The sequence below is a fragment of the Nomascus leucogenys genome, chromosome 22a, assembly GCF_006542625.1.
Source record: "Nomascus leucogenys isolate Asia chromosome 22a, Asia_NLE_v1, whole genome shotgun sequence".
Classification (NCBI taxonomy): Eukaryota; Metazoa; Chordata; class Mammalia; order Primates; family Hylobatidae; genus Nomascus; species Nomascus leucogenys.
The window spans coordinates 31238308-31254562 of NC_044402.1; the positions used below are offsets into that span (position 1 = coordinate 31238308).

At 49.4% G+C, this 16255-nt stretch overlaps 1 protein-coding gene across 1 annotated transcript; it reads right to left on the reverse strand.

Moving 5' to 3' along the window:
• Positions 1-836: 836 nt before the first annotated feature.
• On the reverse strand, positions 837-12306 carry VRTN (vertebrae development associated). Its single transcript, XM_004093018.3, has 2 exons — positions 12125-12306; positions 837-4042 (listed from the first exon to the last, which is right to left on the reverse strand). Exon 2 carries the CDS (start codon positions 4039-4041, stop codon positions 1933-1935), a length of 2109 nt encoding a protein of 702 aa, XP_004093066.2. The 5' UTR covers position 4042; positions 12125-12306; the 3' UTR covers positions 837-1932.
• Between the last annotated feature and the right edge of the window lie 3949 nt (positions 12307-16255).

Sequence of the window (16255 nt, forward strand, 5' to 3'; positions counted from 1 at the left end):
GTTGTATAGGGCTATAGGGGCAAGAGTGGAGGCACAGAAGCAGGGAGATGGGGTAGGAAGCTGTGATGTGGGCCAGGAGAGACAATGGCAGCAGAGTGGAGAGAGAGTTCTGGGTATTATTTGGAGACAGCGTCAATAGGACTTGCTGATGGATTGGATGTGGGGTGAATAAAAAGCAGAGGCAAGAATGACTCCCCAGGAGCACAAGGATGCCAGCCGCTGCAGGAAACCTTGACAGAAGGAAAAGGGCCTAAGGGAACTTCTTCCCTAATGATTCCTCCCTCACCAAACAGGCAAAGGCCTGGGCTTAAAGCTCCCATTACATCCCTGCTGCTGCTCATTACAGCAGGCTGCCCTCACCCTTGTCCCACAAGACAGAGGGAGCATGCAAATTAGCCACTTTAAGGCTGTGTCCTTATCTGTGACTGGGCCTACCTGCCTGAGCACATTGCAAGGACTAAATAGAATGCCTGGCACAGACTTGACTCCACGTGCCGGCCTGGCCTCCATGGCCCAGGGCCAGCCTCACAGTGGGCCCCTGTCGAGCCAACCTGTGGTGGCAGCAGCCCCTTCCCCACCTGGGAATGCCAGGTTTCTCCCATGGGAGGGAGGGCATTTCCAGGTAGCCAGAGCCCCCACCCTTCAGCTGGAAAAGCACCCAAGGTCACTTCTAGATCCAATTCAGAGTCCCCAGAATAACTCTTTTCACCCCCCAAGCCCTAGACCTGAGTGTGTCCCATCGAGAGAGAGAAGGTCATTCTTGTCCCCTTAAACCAAAGGGGAACATGGGAATGGGCAATCACATCCTGGCAAAACAAATACCAGAGACCAAGCACTGTGGGCACTGCATCACTTTATTTCTTTGGTTTTCAAACTTTACTCTCAAACAAGGCAAATTCAGTCTGCCACCTGACTGGCCGCTTTGTGATCCCTCACTGAAGATGGGCCTCTAGCTCCGAGGAGACGCTCAGCAGAAAGGTGGAATCCCCAACAGACAACCAGGCTGGCCAAGGACTACAGGGTCCCAGAAGGTGGATGAAGCACCCACAAGCAAAGACTCTGGGCCATAACCCCCAAACAGAGCCTGCATCTCCTCACAGCCTTGCCCCACCTGGTACCACACTCCTTGCAGGGGAAATGCCAGCCCCTCAGTGATCTCTGGTGCCTCAATGCCATCCCTTAGAGGCCAGCTGTGGTTCTTCCTATACATCCCTGCTGCTGCTCATGCTGACCTGGCACCTTCTCCCTTGGGGATGCCAGGCACAAGCTGCTAATCAGTTCCACATTTGATTTTTTTTTTTTTTCTAAGAGATGGGGTCTCACTACATTGCCCAAGCTGGTCTCTAACTCCTAGCCTCAAGTGATCCTCCTGCCTTGGCCTCACAAAGTGCTAGGATTACAGGCATAAGCCACCACACCTGGCCCCCATATTCGAGCCTAATGTTCCTTTGGGAAACAACTGAGTAAAGAGGATGCCAACCCCCAAAAGAAACTGAAGATAACGTTCTGCCCAGTGGGACCGATGATCATGCTATAATTCTCCTTTTGTCCCCAGGAAAAGCTGAAAGCAGCTCTAGCTAACCAACCCCCCTCTAAACCCCCTGACATACATACGGCTTCCAACTCCAGCAAGGGGGCCAGCCAACCCACTCAAATCAAAACCAAAAACTAAATCATAATAGTAAAAATATGACCAGCAAACAACCAAAGAGGATATCTCTGGTCCCACAGCTTCCTACGGGAGACCAGATGGCTGATTTCTGGCACTCTCTGTCCTGGAGCCAGAAAATAACACAAATATACCCTTGGACTTAGGGTAGACACTGTGGGACCCAGAGCAAAGGACATCCTGGCCAAGCCTGGGCTCAGCTCAGGTCCCTGACCCTCTCCAAACTGGTCCCCCTTCCTCCCAGCCCCTTTTGTACCTCCCTGTCAGCCATCTACCAGGGTGAGGCCGTCATAGAGGGCTCGCTTCCACATGTAGTACGTGGAGCGGGCAGTGAGGGGAAAGAGGGCGCTGAACTCCTTGTAGGAGGGGAAGCTCTTGGACTGGAAGCGCTTCTGCAAGAACAGCTTGGCCTGGGCCTTGAACTTCGTGGTAGCGATCATGTCCATCACCAGCATCCGGCCATCCCTGCCACCCGCTGCTGCCACCACAGGTTGGCTCAGCAGGGGCCCACTGTGGGGCTGGCCCTGGGCTGTGGACCCCTCTTGCAGGGCCCCCTCTCTGGAAGGCCCTCCCTCTACATCTTCTGAAGAAGCCCCCACAGGTGGAGCCATCACAGCTGTCACATCCCTGCCAGCCTCCTTCTCCTGCTTCTCCTCAGCCTCCTGCCCCGCAAGGCCCAAAGTGGGGGCCGGCACCTGGAGTTTGGACAGGCCTCTGGGCCAACCCCGAGCAAGACTCTTCCAGACCCAAAAGGCGGAAGGTGACAGGCTGGGGTAGCGAAGGCGGAAGCGGCAGAAAGGGAGACGCCCACTCAGCACCTGCCTGCGGGCAGCCCTGCGCAGACGCCTCTGCCAACGGGACAGGGGCATCCTTAGTGGCAGGAGCTCCCGGGGGGCGGGAGTCTCCTCACCCGTGGCTTTCCCTGCCCCCTCTTCCACCTCACTCTTCCAAGGAATTACAGCCCCTTCCCCAACAGATGCTGGCTGGGGAGTCCCGGCAGCAGAGATGGCTGGTGCCGGCTTGAAGCTGGGGTTCCTCCGGAGGGCCTTTCGCCGCCAATTGTAATAGGTGGACCGTGAGATGCCAGGGAACCTGCGTTTGAAGCAGCGATAGGGTACCAGTGTGTTCAGGGAGATGCAATGCTCCAGGTACAACTTGGCCCGCTGCATTAAGACCATTCCAGGGCTTGACACCGCCAGTGCGGAGCACTCCAGCTCCTCCTCAGCCACCTGCTCCTCCGGCAGCTTCTCTAGCTCCTCTATGCCCAGCACCTCCTTGGGGGGCAGGGCCGGGCAGGTGCCAGAGCCCAGCAGCTCATGCTTCCAGGCATAGTAGGTTGAGCGGGAGATCTCGGGGAACCGCTGGAGGAACTGCTGAAGAGGCACGACGCCCCCCCGGTGGAAGGTGTCCTGCAGGAAGTGCTTGGCGGAGAAGCGGGCAGCAACCTTCTGCCGGTGCTCCTGGGACTGCCGCCGCCAGCGGTAGAAGGTGCTCTTGGTGACGCTGTAGCGCTCACAGAGGTGAGAGTAGCTGAGGCCAGGTTCACGGTTGAGCAGCTCCAGGGTCTTGGCCGGCGATGACAGTGGGGCCAGGGCTGGAAGAGCTGGGGCCACACCAGGGGCACCTTCAGCCTCCACCTCTTCCAGCCCCACCACAGGGGCAAAGTACTGGTGGCGGAAGAAGTGGCTGGTGAGGGGCTGGCCAGCCCACATGATGTGCAGTGTGGAAGGCACGTGGTCGCAGCGGCGGGGCCGGATGACACGGTTGAAGTAGGGCCGGATCTTGAGGTTACGCATGGGGTAGATGGAGTAGATGTTCCGCTGGAGGACAGAGGCGAGAGCATACAAGTGCCACACGTTGGAGAAGCTGCTGGGGAAACATGAGGCCTTGACGTCGGCATCGAAGATGGCCTCCAGCGTGGCGGGGGGCAAGCTGGTCATCTCAGGGGACTCCTCAGAGCACAGGGAGTAGCGCACGGCCTGCAGCATCACTTTGGAGTCGATCATGCCCTGGAGGTAGTAGTGTCGGTGCAGCAGCATCTCTACCACCGTGCGGGCCCGCAGCTCCAGGCTGAGGCCTGCGTCACCCCACAGCAGCATGCTGGCCGCCTCGAACAGCAGGCTGCCCTCCCCCTTGCACACCAGCGGCAGCATGTTCCGTGGAGCATCCTCCGGATACAGGCTCAGGGCCACTGAGTCCACTTCCAGCACCTGGAGGCCAGGGCCTCCCTCCCGGCAGGTGGGGAGAGTGAAGGAAGACAGGACCTGCTTGGCCTCCAGGGCAGCACCTACGAGACCCTCCAGGCCTTCACACTCCACTGCCTCCTGCAGCTCCTGCAGCACCTTCTGCACCAGCTGGTTCCGAGAAGTCATCCTGCCAAGGAAAAAGATAAAGGGGCAGTAGTCAGGTCGAAGTGCCCAGATGATGACTAGCAAAGATGCCCTGTCCACTCCTGCACTTTCTCCCAAAAGGTAATGTCTATCTGCTCCCATCCTCCCAGAACAGACGGGATTGGTTCATCACTGAATGGTACTGAGGAAAAGTGTGGTCTCTGGAACTTGGCTTTGAATCCTGGCTCTGACATAAGCTTGGTCACCTTGAATCACTTAACCTCTCTATGCTTCTGTTCATTTTCTATAAAATGGGAATGGTGTTTTAAAATCTGCTTTATAGGCCAGGCACGGTGGCTCATGCTAGATTACACCTGTAATCCTAGCACTTTGGGAGGCCGAGGCAGGTGAATCACTTGAGGTCAGGAGTTCGAGACCAGCCTGGCCAACATGGTGAAACCCCATCTCTACTAAAAACACAAAAATTCGCCAGGCATAGTGGCAGGAGCCTGTAATCCCAACTACTCTGGAGGCTAGGGCAGAAGAATCACTTAAACCCAGGAGGCAGAGGCTGCAGTGAGCTGAGATTGAGCTACTGCACTCCAGCCTGGGCAACAAAGTGAGACTGTCTCCAAAAGGGAAAAAAAAAATTAATAAAATATGCTTGAGTTGTTCTGGGCATAAATGAGACAATAAAGAGATGTCGGCTGGGTGTGGTGGCTCATGCCTGTAATCTTAGCACTTTGGGAGGCTGAGGTGGGTGGACTGCTTGAGTCCAGGAGTTCGAGACCAGCCTGAGCAACATGGCAAAACCCCATCTCTACAAAAAATACAAAAATTAGCTGGGCACGGTGGCATGTGCCTATAGTCCCGGCTACTTGGGAGGCTGAGGCAGGAGGATCATCTGACCCTGGGAACCTGAGGCTGCAGTGAGTGAGCAATGCTTGCACCACTGCACTCCAGCCTGGGTGACAGGAGTGAGACTCTATCTCGAAAAAAAAAAAAAAAAATAGAGGCCAGGTGCGGTGGCTCATGCACTTTGGGAGGCTGAGGCAGGCAGATCACTTAAGGTCAGGAGTTTGCGGCCAGCCTGGCCAACATGATGAAACCCCATTGCTACTAAAAATACAAAAAAAAAGTTGGCCAGGCATGGTGGAACGCGCCTGTAATGTCAGCTACTCAGGAGGCTGAGGCACGGGAATCACTTGAACTTGGGAGGTGGAGGCCACAGTGAGTAGAGATCATGCCACTGTGCTCCAGCATAGGTGACAGACCGAGACTCTGTCTCAAATAAATAAATATAAATGATGCTATTTTTTTTAAAAAGAAAACCGTTATCCTTAAGTACATGTCTTTTTCAATACTGGGTGTAATCAAATGGGGCATACTTATAACACGCTTGCTGCAACCCGAGATATGATGAATGTCTCCATTGGATGATTGTTCTGCTTTTCTGATAAATTAGCTCCCTTTAGCATGAGATACAATTTTTACTTGAAAGAAAGTCTAATAGACACTGGCCATTTAGATTTGGATGTATTTGGCAGATATTTTCTCAAAAATGAATGAAGTGAGCCTGTCATTTCAAGGGAAACAACTATTTGCTGCCAATAAAAACTTATGAGCTTCCATCTGAAAATTCCAATTTTTCTGATGAGATCAGTGGTGACAAATTTTTTTTTTGAGACTGAGTCTCATTCTGTCACCCAGGCTGGAGTGCAGTGGCGCAATCTCGACTGGCTGCAACTTCTACCTCCTGGGTTCAAGCGATTTGCCTGCCTCAGCCACCCAAGTAGCTGGGATTACAGGTGCACGCCACCATGCCCAGCTAATTTTTGTATTTTTAGTAGAGACGGGGTTTCACCATGTTGGCCAGGCTGGTCTCAAACTCCTGACCTCAAATGATCTGCCCGCCTCGCCTTCCCAAAGTGCTGAGATTACAGGCGTGAGCCATCACGCCCAGCCCTAATAAATATAATTTTTTATGCTGTATAATGAATTGTCAATTGTTTCCACTAAAGATCTACATCACTCAGTGAACGTTTTCCAAATAGCCAATGGGTGCTGTTACAAAGTCATGCACTTGTAGAAGAATCATTCAAAGTATAAAAGAAACCCATGGGGCCGGGTGCGGTGGCTGACGCCTGAAATCCCAGCACTTTGGGAGGCCGACGTGGGCGGATCACGAGCTCAGGAGATCGAGACCATCCTGGCCAACGTGGTGAAACCCCGTCTCTACTAAAAATACAAAAATTAGCTGGGAGTGGCAGCGCATGCCTGTAGTCCTGGCTACTCAGGAGGCTGAGGCAGGAGAATTGCTTGAACCCGGGAGGCAGAGGCTGCAGTGAGCCAAGATCACACCACTGCACTCCAGCCTGGGGACAGAGTGAGACTCCATCTCAAAAAAAAAAAAAAAAAGACCCATGGATTTTAATATAACAGGGTACAAAAAGTTCATGGACATGGTTTCAAATCCCACATTATAAGCTTTGAGAAGCTATTACTTGTAAAGTTTTGGTATAATATCAAAAAAATCCACTGAAAAAGTGATCAAAATACTCCTCCTTTTTCCATCTATATATCTAGATGAAGTTAGATTTTCTTCAGATGCTTCCACCAAAACAACATATCAAAACAGATTGAATATAGAAACAGATATGGGAAACTACCCATCTTCTTTTAAACCAAATACTATGGAGATACAGAAAAATGTAAAATGTAAAAATGTAGAATAATGTGCTCTCGGACATTATTTAACATTTTTCCAAGTCTCCATAGTATCCGATTTCAAAGAAGATAGGCCGAGGCAGGCAGATCACTTGAGGTCGGGAGTTCAAGACCAGCCTAACATGGTGAAACTCTGTCTCTACTAAAAATACAAAAATCCATCCTGGCTAGCACAGTGAAACCCCGTCTCTACTAAAAATACAAAAAATTAGCCGGGCACGGTGGTGGGCGCCTCTAGTCCCAGCTACTCGGGAGGCTGAGGCAGGAGAATGGCGTGAACCTGGGAGGCGGAGCTTGCAGTGAGCCGAGATCACGCCACTGGGTGACAGAGCGAGACTCCATCTCAAAAAAAAAGGTAGTTTTTTTTGCTCTGGAAATGTCACTTTTCATAAAAATGATTATTTGTTACTGTATAACAGTCTTTTTAAAATTTATTTCTCAGTTTTAATTTTGTATACAATATACATTGGTAGATATAACCTATATAAACAAAAGGTTTTCAGGGTCTGCAGACCGTACAGGAGTCCTGAAACCAAAAAGTTTGAGAAGTGCTGCCCCAGAACAAAAACAGCCTTTCAAAGGGGCGGCAACAACCTATTCACTGCACAAAGATCTAATAACTACGATTTACTGAGCATTTACTATTTGCCATGCACTGTCCTCATCCTGACACTAATACTTTAGGTGCTACCATTATCCCCAATTTACAGGTGAGGAAACTGAGGCAATTGAAGTTAACCTAATTTGCCCAAAGTCACAATACAAGTTAATTGAAACCAAACACTTTTTTTCTTTTTTTTTGAGACAGAATCTCACTCTATCACCCAGGCTGGGGTACAGTGGCTCATTCTTTGCTCACTACGACCTCCGCCCCCAGGGTTCAAGCGATTCTCCTGCCTCAGCCTTCTGAGTAACTAGGACTGTAGGCACATGCCACCACGCCCAGCTTATTTTGTAGAGATGGGATTTCACCATGTCCGCCAGGGTAGTCTCATGGTCTCAAACTCCTGACCTCAGGTGATCCACCCACCTTGGCCTCCCAAAGTGCTGGGATCACAGGCGTGAGCCACCATGCCTGGCCCCAAATGCTCTTTAGGGTCCGTAATTCATCTCCTGTTTAAACCATTAACCACCTTTTAACACAAAACTAATCATCTCGATTACTGGTATGTTTTTATTGTTCAGTTGCAAAGCAGAGTGGTATTCCTTCATAGACACTTTTTACATTAGGAGAGGGACCATTATCCTTTCTGGTTTCTCAGATCATGTTCTCAAATTAAACTTGTTCTCAGAGTTCAATGAATTGCTTTAGATGAGCCTTAGGTTTAAAAACGGTGTTTGGGTATATACATTTTTCAGCTCATCAAACTGTACGCTTAAGGCCAGGCGTGGTGGCACACGCCTATAATCCCGGCACTTCGGGAGGCTGAGGCAGGAAGATCACTTGAGCATAGTTCGAGGTTACAGTGAGCTATGATCACGCCACTGGACTTCAGCCTGAGCAACAGAGGAGACTGTCCCCAAAAAGCAAAACAAAACAAAAAAGCTACATTTGAAAAGAGTGGATGAATGAACATTGTAATTTAGTAAAAATTTTTTTAAAAATTAAAAGTAGGGCTGGGGCGCAGTGGCTCACGCCTGTAATCCCAGCACTTTGGGAGGCCGAGGCAGGTGGATCAAGAGATCAGGAGTTCAAGACCAGCCTGGCCAAGATGGTGAAACCCCGTCTCTACTAAAAATACAAAAATTAGCCGGGCACAGTGGCAGGTGCCTGTTATCCCAGCTACTCAGGAGGCCGAGGCAGAAGAATTGGCTGAACCTGGGCAGCAGAGGTTGCAGTGAGCCGAGATCACCCACTGCACTCCAGCCTGGGTGACAGGGTGAGACTCCGTCTCAAAAATAAAAAATAAAAAATAAAAGTACTGAGGCTGGGCGTGGTGGTGGCTCAGGCCTGTAATCCCAGCACTTTGGGAGGACGAGGCAGGCGGATCACGAGGTCAAGAGATCAAGACCATCCTGGACAACATGTTGAAACCCTGTGTCTACTAAAAATACAAAAAAAAAAAAAAATTAGCTGGGCATGGTGGCCCGCGCCTGTAGTCCCAGCTACTCAGGAGGCTGAGGCAGGAGAATCACTTGAACCCAAGAGACGGAGGTTGCAGTGAGCCAAGATCGCAACACTGTACTCTAGCCTGGCAAGTCTCAAAAAAAAAAAGTACTGAGGGAACACCCACCAGAATTTTACTTGATAACCAAAGAAGGAACGTCATTTAAAAATTGGTAATCAGCCCAAGTGTGGTGGCTCATGCCTGTAATCCCAGAACTTTGGGAGGCTGAAGTGGGCGGATAGCTTGAGCCCTAGGAGTTAGAGACCAGCCTGGACAACATAACAACCCCATCTCTACGAAAAAAAAAAATTAGCCTGGCATAGTAGCTTGTGCCTGTAGTCCCAGCTACTCAGGGGGCTAAGGTGGATAACCTGAGCCTCAGGGGGCTGAGATTACACCACTGCACTCCAGCCCGAGTGTCAGAGTGAGACTGTCTTAAAAAAGACACCTGGTAATCAGAATCACCTTTGGATAAAATTTCTAGGCTGTAGATTTCTTTAAAATGTGTATATTATAACAAATCTGGTATAACTTCTCACCATACTTCTATTTGTACCATATCATTTAACTCTAGAAGTTGGCTTTTATTAATCTGTCAACTTTTATGCCTTTTATATTTACTTTAAAAAGAAAACTATTACTTTTCTTTGGATTCAGGAGATAAACCATATCAGTCCTTAGTAAACACAGCACTTACATTATACAATTTTTAAAAAAGGAACCCTGAAGAACAAACTGTGTACACACAGACAAGCTTTTTCATTTTGGCAGAAAATGATGTCAACAAGCAAGACGTTGGGTTTTTGTTTTTCTTGCATGATGTCACTTGTTGAATGCCATTTTACAACTGCATACAAATGAGTGCTCTGCTAGATACTTTGTAAACAAAATTAGGAAAATAGCTACCATTTACTGACTGCTTCCTATGTGCATTTTACTAGGTAATTCAACCAAAATCTCAGAAAAAACAAGAGGGAACAATATATTGAAGCTGTGTGGATGATTTTTTATACCCTTACACGCAATTAGCAATTTCCTGAGCAGAGCATGATGTTCCCTGAAGTGTTAACAAGTATCTGCCAGTTTTTCACCCTCAAGCATTTGGAGTTCAGGCTTTTCAGAGGTAATTTTGTTTATATGTGGTTCTCACCTTCCTTCCATGTGAACTACAATTCCATCACACCTATACTATCTACAGGATCCCTAGTCTGAGTTCACACCTGGAGGCTCCGGGTTTACATTAAGTAGCTTTCCCAAGACCACATAGCTTTTAAAAGCTACAAAGTCTAAGCAGCCTGACTCTCAAGCTCGCCTTCTAAGCACTATAATTCCATCATCCAAAATTCTCATTATCTAATGGATCCAGAAACTTACGGATTTTTAGGACTTTAAGACAAACCTGGCCATTTTACAGATAAGGAAATTGAGGTCCAGAAAGGTAAAGTCGACTTGCCTGAATTCATGCAGCAGTGTCCAGATACCTTCCAACACAATGTCCAGATATGCCACACTTCCTCTTGCACAGTCCCCACCTGTCCCCACCCTCCTCGTCCCACCCTATCTACTCTTCCCAGGCCCAGTTCCACCCGGCTCCACCCAATTTCATTCCTTTCTCTTCCCCAAAGGGGTAGGAGGTACAAGTATGTGATACCCCACTTCTGGCTTCCTCAAAAGCTTAAGGAAAAGTAGCTCCACACTCACTCCCAACCCACAGATGGATTCGCCCACCAGAGAATAGGGCCATGTGGAAAGGGTAGGGGCTGCACGGGGAAGCCTATCACTCTTAAGTAGATAATTGATGATGGGGTTCAGGTGCAACAGTCCTTTTGGCAATGGCTCTCTTCCTAGAAGTGCAATGCAAAGCAGACAGGCCGGTTGCCAGGTGCATTCAGGGAAGGAGGTGCAAAAAGTGATAGCTAATCTATGGACTTTGCCCAGCTGGCCTGCCCTGGCCCCCACAACTCTTGGAAGCGATCTGAAAAGGTATGAAACCAAGGAGGCAAGGCACACTTGGATTGCACAGGCTCTCCCCTCCTCTTGCCTGAGATTAGAAGGGCGGGGGTAAAGGCAGGACATCCAGAGGCATCCAGCCAGGATCTTAGCTCCAGTAAAGCCAAGGAATGAATGAATGGCCACAGGCTACTCTGCAGGGCACTCACAGCCTCGCCTTCACCAAGATCAGCCTCCCCGCTCTCCCATTCTTTATTTCAAGTATACGGGGTCTCAGAACCCAGGTCTGGCCTCTTGTCCCCTGTGTCTTAAGAGTGAGCCAGGAATCTGGGTGGGCCAAGGGATGGAGGGGCAAGAGATCTGCTGTTATGAGCCTGGCCTGGTCTTTAGAACAAAATCCTTCCCCACCAGCCTCATCCTGGGCTCTAGCTTATCATGGATCCCGTGTTCTCAGCCCTCCCTTTTCTTCCTCTCCATCCCAAAGCAGGCGCTGTGTTCTCTATAGTCAACCCGCGCATGGGCCACCAGGTCTCAGTAAGGCTGTGGGTTTGATTCTCCCCTGGATGGCTGGCTCCTCACCCGGCCTTGCTCCGTGCCTCTCTGCCCTGCCCTCCCTGCCCTGGCTACACCAGCCCGACTGCACAGGCTGCACCCTGCCAGGGCCTAAGGGAGCACCAGCCATCTTTGCTCCCTCCCCGGTGGCCCCGGAGGCCCAGCCAGGCAAGGGCAGCTGCCAGGGTTGGCTGGTGGCAGCCAAGCCTTTGGGCTGCGACTTCCCAAGGAAATTCCCACCACCAAGGGTAGTGGCTGCACCTTGGGTCACAGGGGTGGGCCTGAAGCCACCAAGTCAATCCAGCCCAGTTCAGTTGCTCTACTGGACCACGTGTTTGGAAGGGAGGGAGAGTGCAGCCCACAAGGGGAAGCAGCACAGGCTCCTGGTTGCCCCTTAAGGTGCCAGGAGGCAATGAGTGGCAAAAGAGGGAGCTGGCAGGTCCGGGGCTCCAGGGATAAGGGATCCAACCTGAGAAGCTCCGGGCACCTGGGGAGGGACCGAGGCCAGACCATTGTGTAGGGTGGGGAAGGGAGATAGGCAGATGGGTGGGGGTGGGGACAGGGCTGGAGGTGGAGGTGGGGGTGGGGAGAAAGAGAACTTGAAACAATGCGTCCTCTCCCTCTACATACACACCCAGACACACACACACCACAGCATCTTCACGGGGTCACTCCTTGACCTGGGCCCAGTAGGGTCCCGAAATCATCCCTGACCCCGCTGGAGCCTCCAAACTGTACGGGGCACCCCCACCTTTCCTAGTTTTGAGGAAACTCGCTGTTTTACTGACCTGGAGGGTGACCCAGAGCCCTGGGGGCATCCACTTCTCGCTCCACCTTCCAGCCTGGGACATTTAAGTCACCCTGTGGGGAAAGGCCTTCTCAGGCAGCGTCCCCAGCCGAGCTCGTCTCACTCCAGAACCAGTTTCATATCTGTAGAGGACCATTGAGCATGGACCGTCTACAGCCAACTGGCCGGTGGGGAAGCGGCTTAAGCCACTCCCCCCAGGAAATCGCCCACCCTCAAGTGCTCTGTACCAAGATGAAAGAAGTGCAAATTCGGGGGTCACTTCCAATGGTAAAGTGATAGCAGCTATTGTCATCCACTCTCCCCAGCTGGGGGTGTTAAAGCGCCCTGACCCAGCTCTGAAACAAACCCCAAACTGCCCAGAGAAAAGTTGAAAGAAAGTTGAAAGATTTCCAAAGAGTTTGGGGGGAGGGGAGGAGAAGGTTCAGATCGAAAGACCTAGGGGAAGAAAGTCTGTGGCCAGGCTTGCAGAGGAGGTGGAAGAGAGCAAAGCTGAGACCCAGAAACTAGCTATGGATGATAGCTTAAGAGAAATACCTTGAGGCTCTCTGAACCCTCAGAATGCATCTCTTTGTGAGGCAGCTCTCACCAACCCCGGTCCTGTAAGACAGGCAGAACCAGGCCGACTGGAGAGCTACTCACTGCCCCATCATGGTGCAGGCTCCCTTCCCATCCAGGAAGGCCCCACTTTCTCTAAAGGCTGCATCTCCACCATTCTCTGAGCATCCCCCAGGCTTGGGGCTCAACACCTCTCATTCCCAAAGCAAGCCTGGGCCAGAGCTGCATCTGTTAGGAGCCAGGGGGCCTATCCCAGAGCACCTAACTTACTGAGCCCCACTGAAAGGTGGGGGCACGCAGTACCTGCAGCTTCGGTCCCTCCCCCACGGCTCACCTAGGGCCCAGGGGCCTCAAATAATCCCAGGAGGAACCAGTCCAGCCCCTGCTGATGGGGGAGGTGAAGGCCTCAGGAATACAGCCTTGGTGGCAGCTTCCCCCCAAGGGGCTTTTCAGCCTGGCTTTAACCCTTTGGAGTGCTGTAGCTAACTGCTTTTTCCCAATTCCACCCACCGCTCCTCCGTGCTGTCTTTCCCCTGACAACCACTGTAAAATGCCCTCAAGCATCCATTATGCTTCAGCTCCACTATTACCATTTTCTCCTCTCTCAATCACAGCTCCACACTTATCACCAAAAGCAAAAATCCGTCACTAAACACCCTTTCCCAGGGGCACTGGAAGAAGAGTCGCCACACTTGAACTCAAGTCCAGCTCCTGCATCTTAATCACACCCGCCCCACCCACCATGAATGGCAGTGGCCTGAGGCTGTGGCTTAGCGGGTGTCTTGGACTTGGGTTTGAATGCCAATCCTGCCCCTTACTAGAATGTGGCCTTGGGCAAATTGTTTAACCCCTCCCAGCCTGACTTTGTGGTTAATGGGGTATAACATCTACCCCAGAGAGTCATTGGGTAAATTCCATGAGATGATAAAATTTAAAACATTTGGAACTCTGCTTGGTACAAAGAAAGTGTATTCCAGTTCTCAGCCTTTCCAGTTAATTTGAAATTATTTTTAAATTCTTAATATAAATTTGCTGTATTTTTTAAGTTTTGGAGAATAGTGGTTATCTCATAGGACATGGAATTACGAAATACCTTTTCTTTCCACACTATGTTTTTTCTGTGCTGTTTGACATTTTATAAAAAACGTCTGCATTACTTGCTATCATTTTAAAAAGCAATGAAGATAATTTAAAAATTTTTTAAAGGCTAATGGAATCTTTCGAAGTGTTTTTAAAAAAGAAAGTAGCGAAAAAACAAAAAGGTTTGTTGGCTTTTCCATTACAAAAGTAAGAGTGTTATTTATAGAATAATTGGGAAATTTTTTGAAAGTAAAGTAAAAGGAAGAAAAATTACCTATAATCCTATTATATAAAGACAGCTATTGTTAACATCTCAGTATATTTTGTTCTAATCCAGTTCTTTATTCTTAGAATTACACAAGTTAAGCGTTCTCTTTACAAAAGATTGAAATAATACAGAATACAATGGCCAGGCGTGGTAGTGCATGCCTATAGTCCCAACTACTCGGAAGGCTGGGGCCAGAGGATTGCTTGAGTCCAGAAGGTAGAAGCTGCAGTAAGCTATGATGGCACCGTTGCACCACTACACTCCAGCCTGGCTGACAGAGTGAGATCCTGTCTCAAAAAAAGAAAAAAAAAGAGTAGGTAAGCAAGTCCTTTTTCCATACCCAACACATTCCCCTCACTATACCTGCCAGTCCTTTTGCTGTGCATTTTCATCTTTTTTTTCTTTTCTTTTCTTGACACACGGTTTCACTCTGTTGCCGCTGGGGTGAGATGGTGGGTTCATAGCTCATTGCAGCCTCAAACTCTGAGCTCAAGTGATCCTGCCACCTCAGCCTCCCGAGGAGCTGGGACAACAGGCACATGCCATCACACCCAGATTATATATATATATATATATATATATATATATATATATTTATAGAAACAGGGTCTCCCTATGTTGCCCAGACTGGTCTCGAACTCCTGGGCTCAAATCCTCTTGCCTTAGCCTCCCAAGGTGCTAGGATTACAGGTGCAAGCCACCGTGCCCAGCCCATCTTTTTATGTGCATATATACGTGTTTATTTTTCTAGTTTCTCTATGGGTATTTTCTTTGCTTTTCTTTTTTCTTTTTTTTTTTTGGAGATGGAGTCTTGCTCTTGTTGCCCAGGCTGGAATGCAGTGGCACAATCTCGGCTCACCTCAACCTCCAACTCCCAGGTTCAAGCAATTCTCCTGCCTCAGCCTCCCGAGTAGCTGGGATTACAGGCCCCTGCCACTACGCCCAGCTAATTTTTGTATTTTTAGTAGAGACAGGGTTTCGCCATGTTGGCCAGGGTGGTCTCGAACTCCTGACCACAGGTGATCCACACGCTTCGGCCTCCCAAAGTGCTGGGATTACAGGTGTGATCGACCGTGCCTGGCCAAGGATATTTTTGTTTTATGTTAAGCAATTTTAAAAACATTTTTGACTAAATAATGATAGGCAGGGTGCAGACTGGGTATTTCACCAACATGGTGAAACCTTGTCTCTACTAGAAATATAAAAATTAGCTGGGCATGGTGGCGGGTGCCCATAATCCCAGCTACTCGGGAGGCTGAGGCAGGAGAATTGCTTGTACCTGGGAGACAGAGGTTGCAGTGAGCTGAGATTGTGCCACTGCACTCCAGCCTGGGAGACAGAGTGAAACTCCATCTCAAAAAAAAAAATAGGCAGGGTACAGTGGCTCATGTCTGTAATCCCAGCACTTTGGGAGGCCAAGGCAGAAGGATCAGTTGAGCCCAGGAGTTCGAGACCAGCCTGGGCAAACACACCAAGCTCCCATCTCTACAAAAATTTAAAAATTAGCCAGGCATGGTTGTATGCACCTGTGATCCTAGTTACTCAGAGGCTGAGGCAGGTTCAATAAACCCAGGAGGTGAAGGCTGCAGTGAGCCAAGATTGTGCCACTGCACTTCAGCTTGAGCAACAGAGCAAGACTCTGTCTCAAAAAAATAAATGAAAAATAAAAATAAAAATTTTACAAAAAGATCAGAATTCAAATTTCAGCTCTATTCTCTACCTACAGTTTCTCTCTCCAGAAGCAGCTGATATTGTTTCTAGTGCATCACTCCAGAGATGGGTTATGTATAAACAAGCAAGTATCAGAGAGAGAGCTTTTTTCCTTTCTTTAAAGCACAAATGGTAGTCTACTATACACTCTTATGCACCTTGCTTTTTTCACTTTATTTTTTTATCCAGAGCCACTACTGTCCAATGAAATTTAAAGAGGGTTACACACATATTTTTACATTTTTCTTTTTTTCCTTTTTTTTTTTTTTTTTAAGACAGAGTCTCTGTCTGTTGCCCAGGCTGGAGTGCAGTGTGGTGATCTCAGCTCACTGCAACCTCTGCCTCCCAGGTTCAAGTGATTCTCCTGCCTCAGCCTCCTGAGTAGCTGGGATTACAGGTGCCCACCATCACGCCCCCGCTAATTTTTTTGTATTTTTAGTAGAGACAGGGTTTTACCATGTGGCCAGGCTGGTTTCGAACTCCTGACCTCAAGTGATC

Excerpts from the sequence above, each read along its gene's own strand:
- VRTN (XM_004093018.3), bottom strand. The coding sequence starts at position 4,041 with ATGACTTCTCGGAACCAGCTGGTGCAGAAGGTGCTGCAGGAGCTGCAG.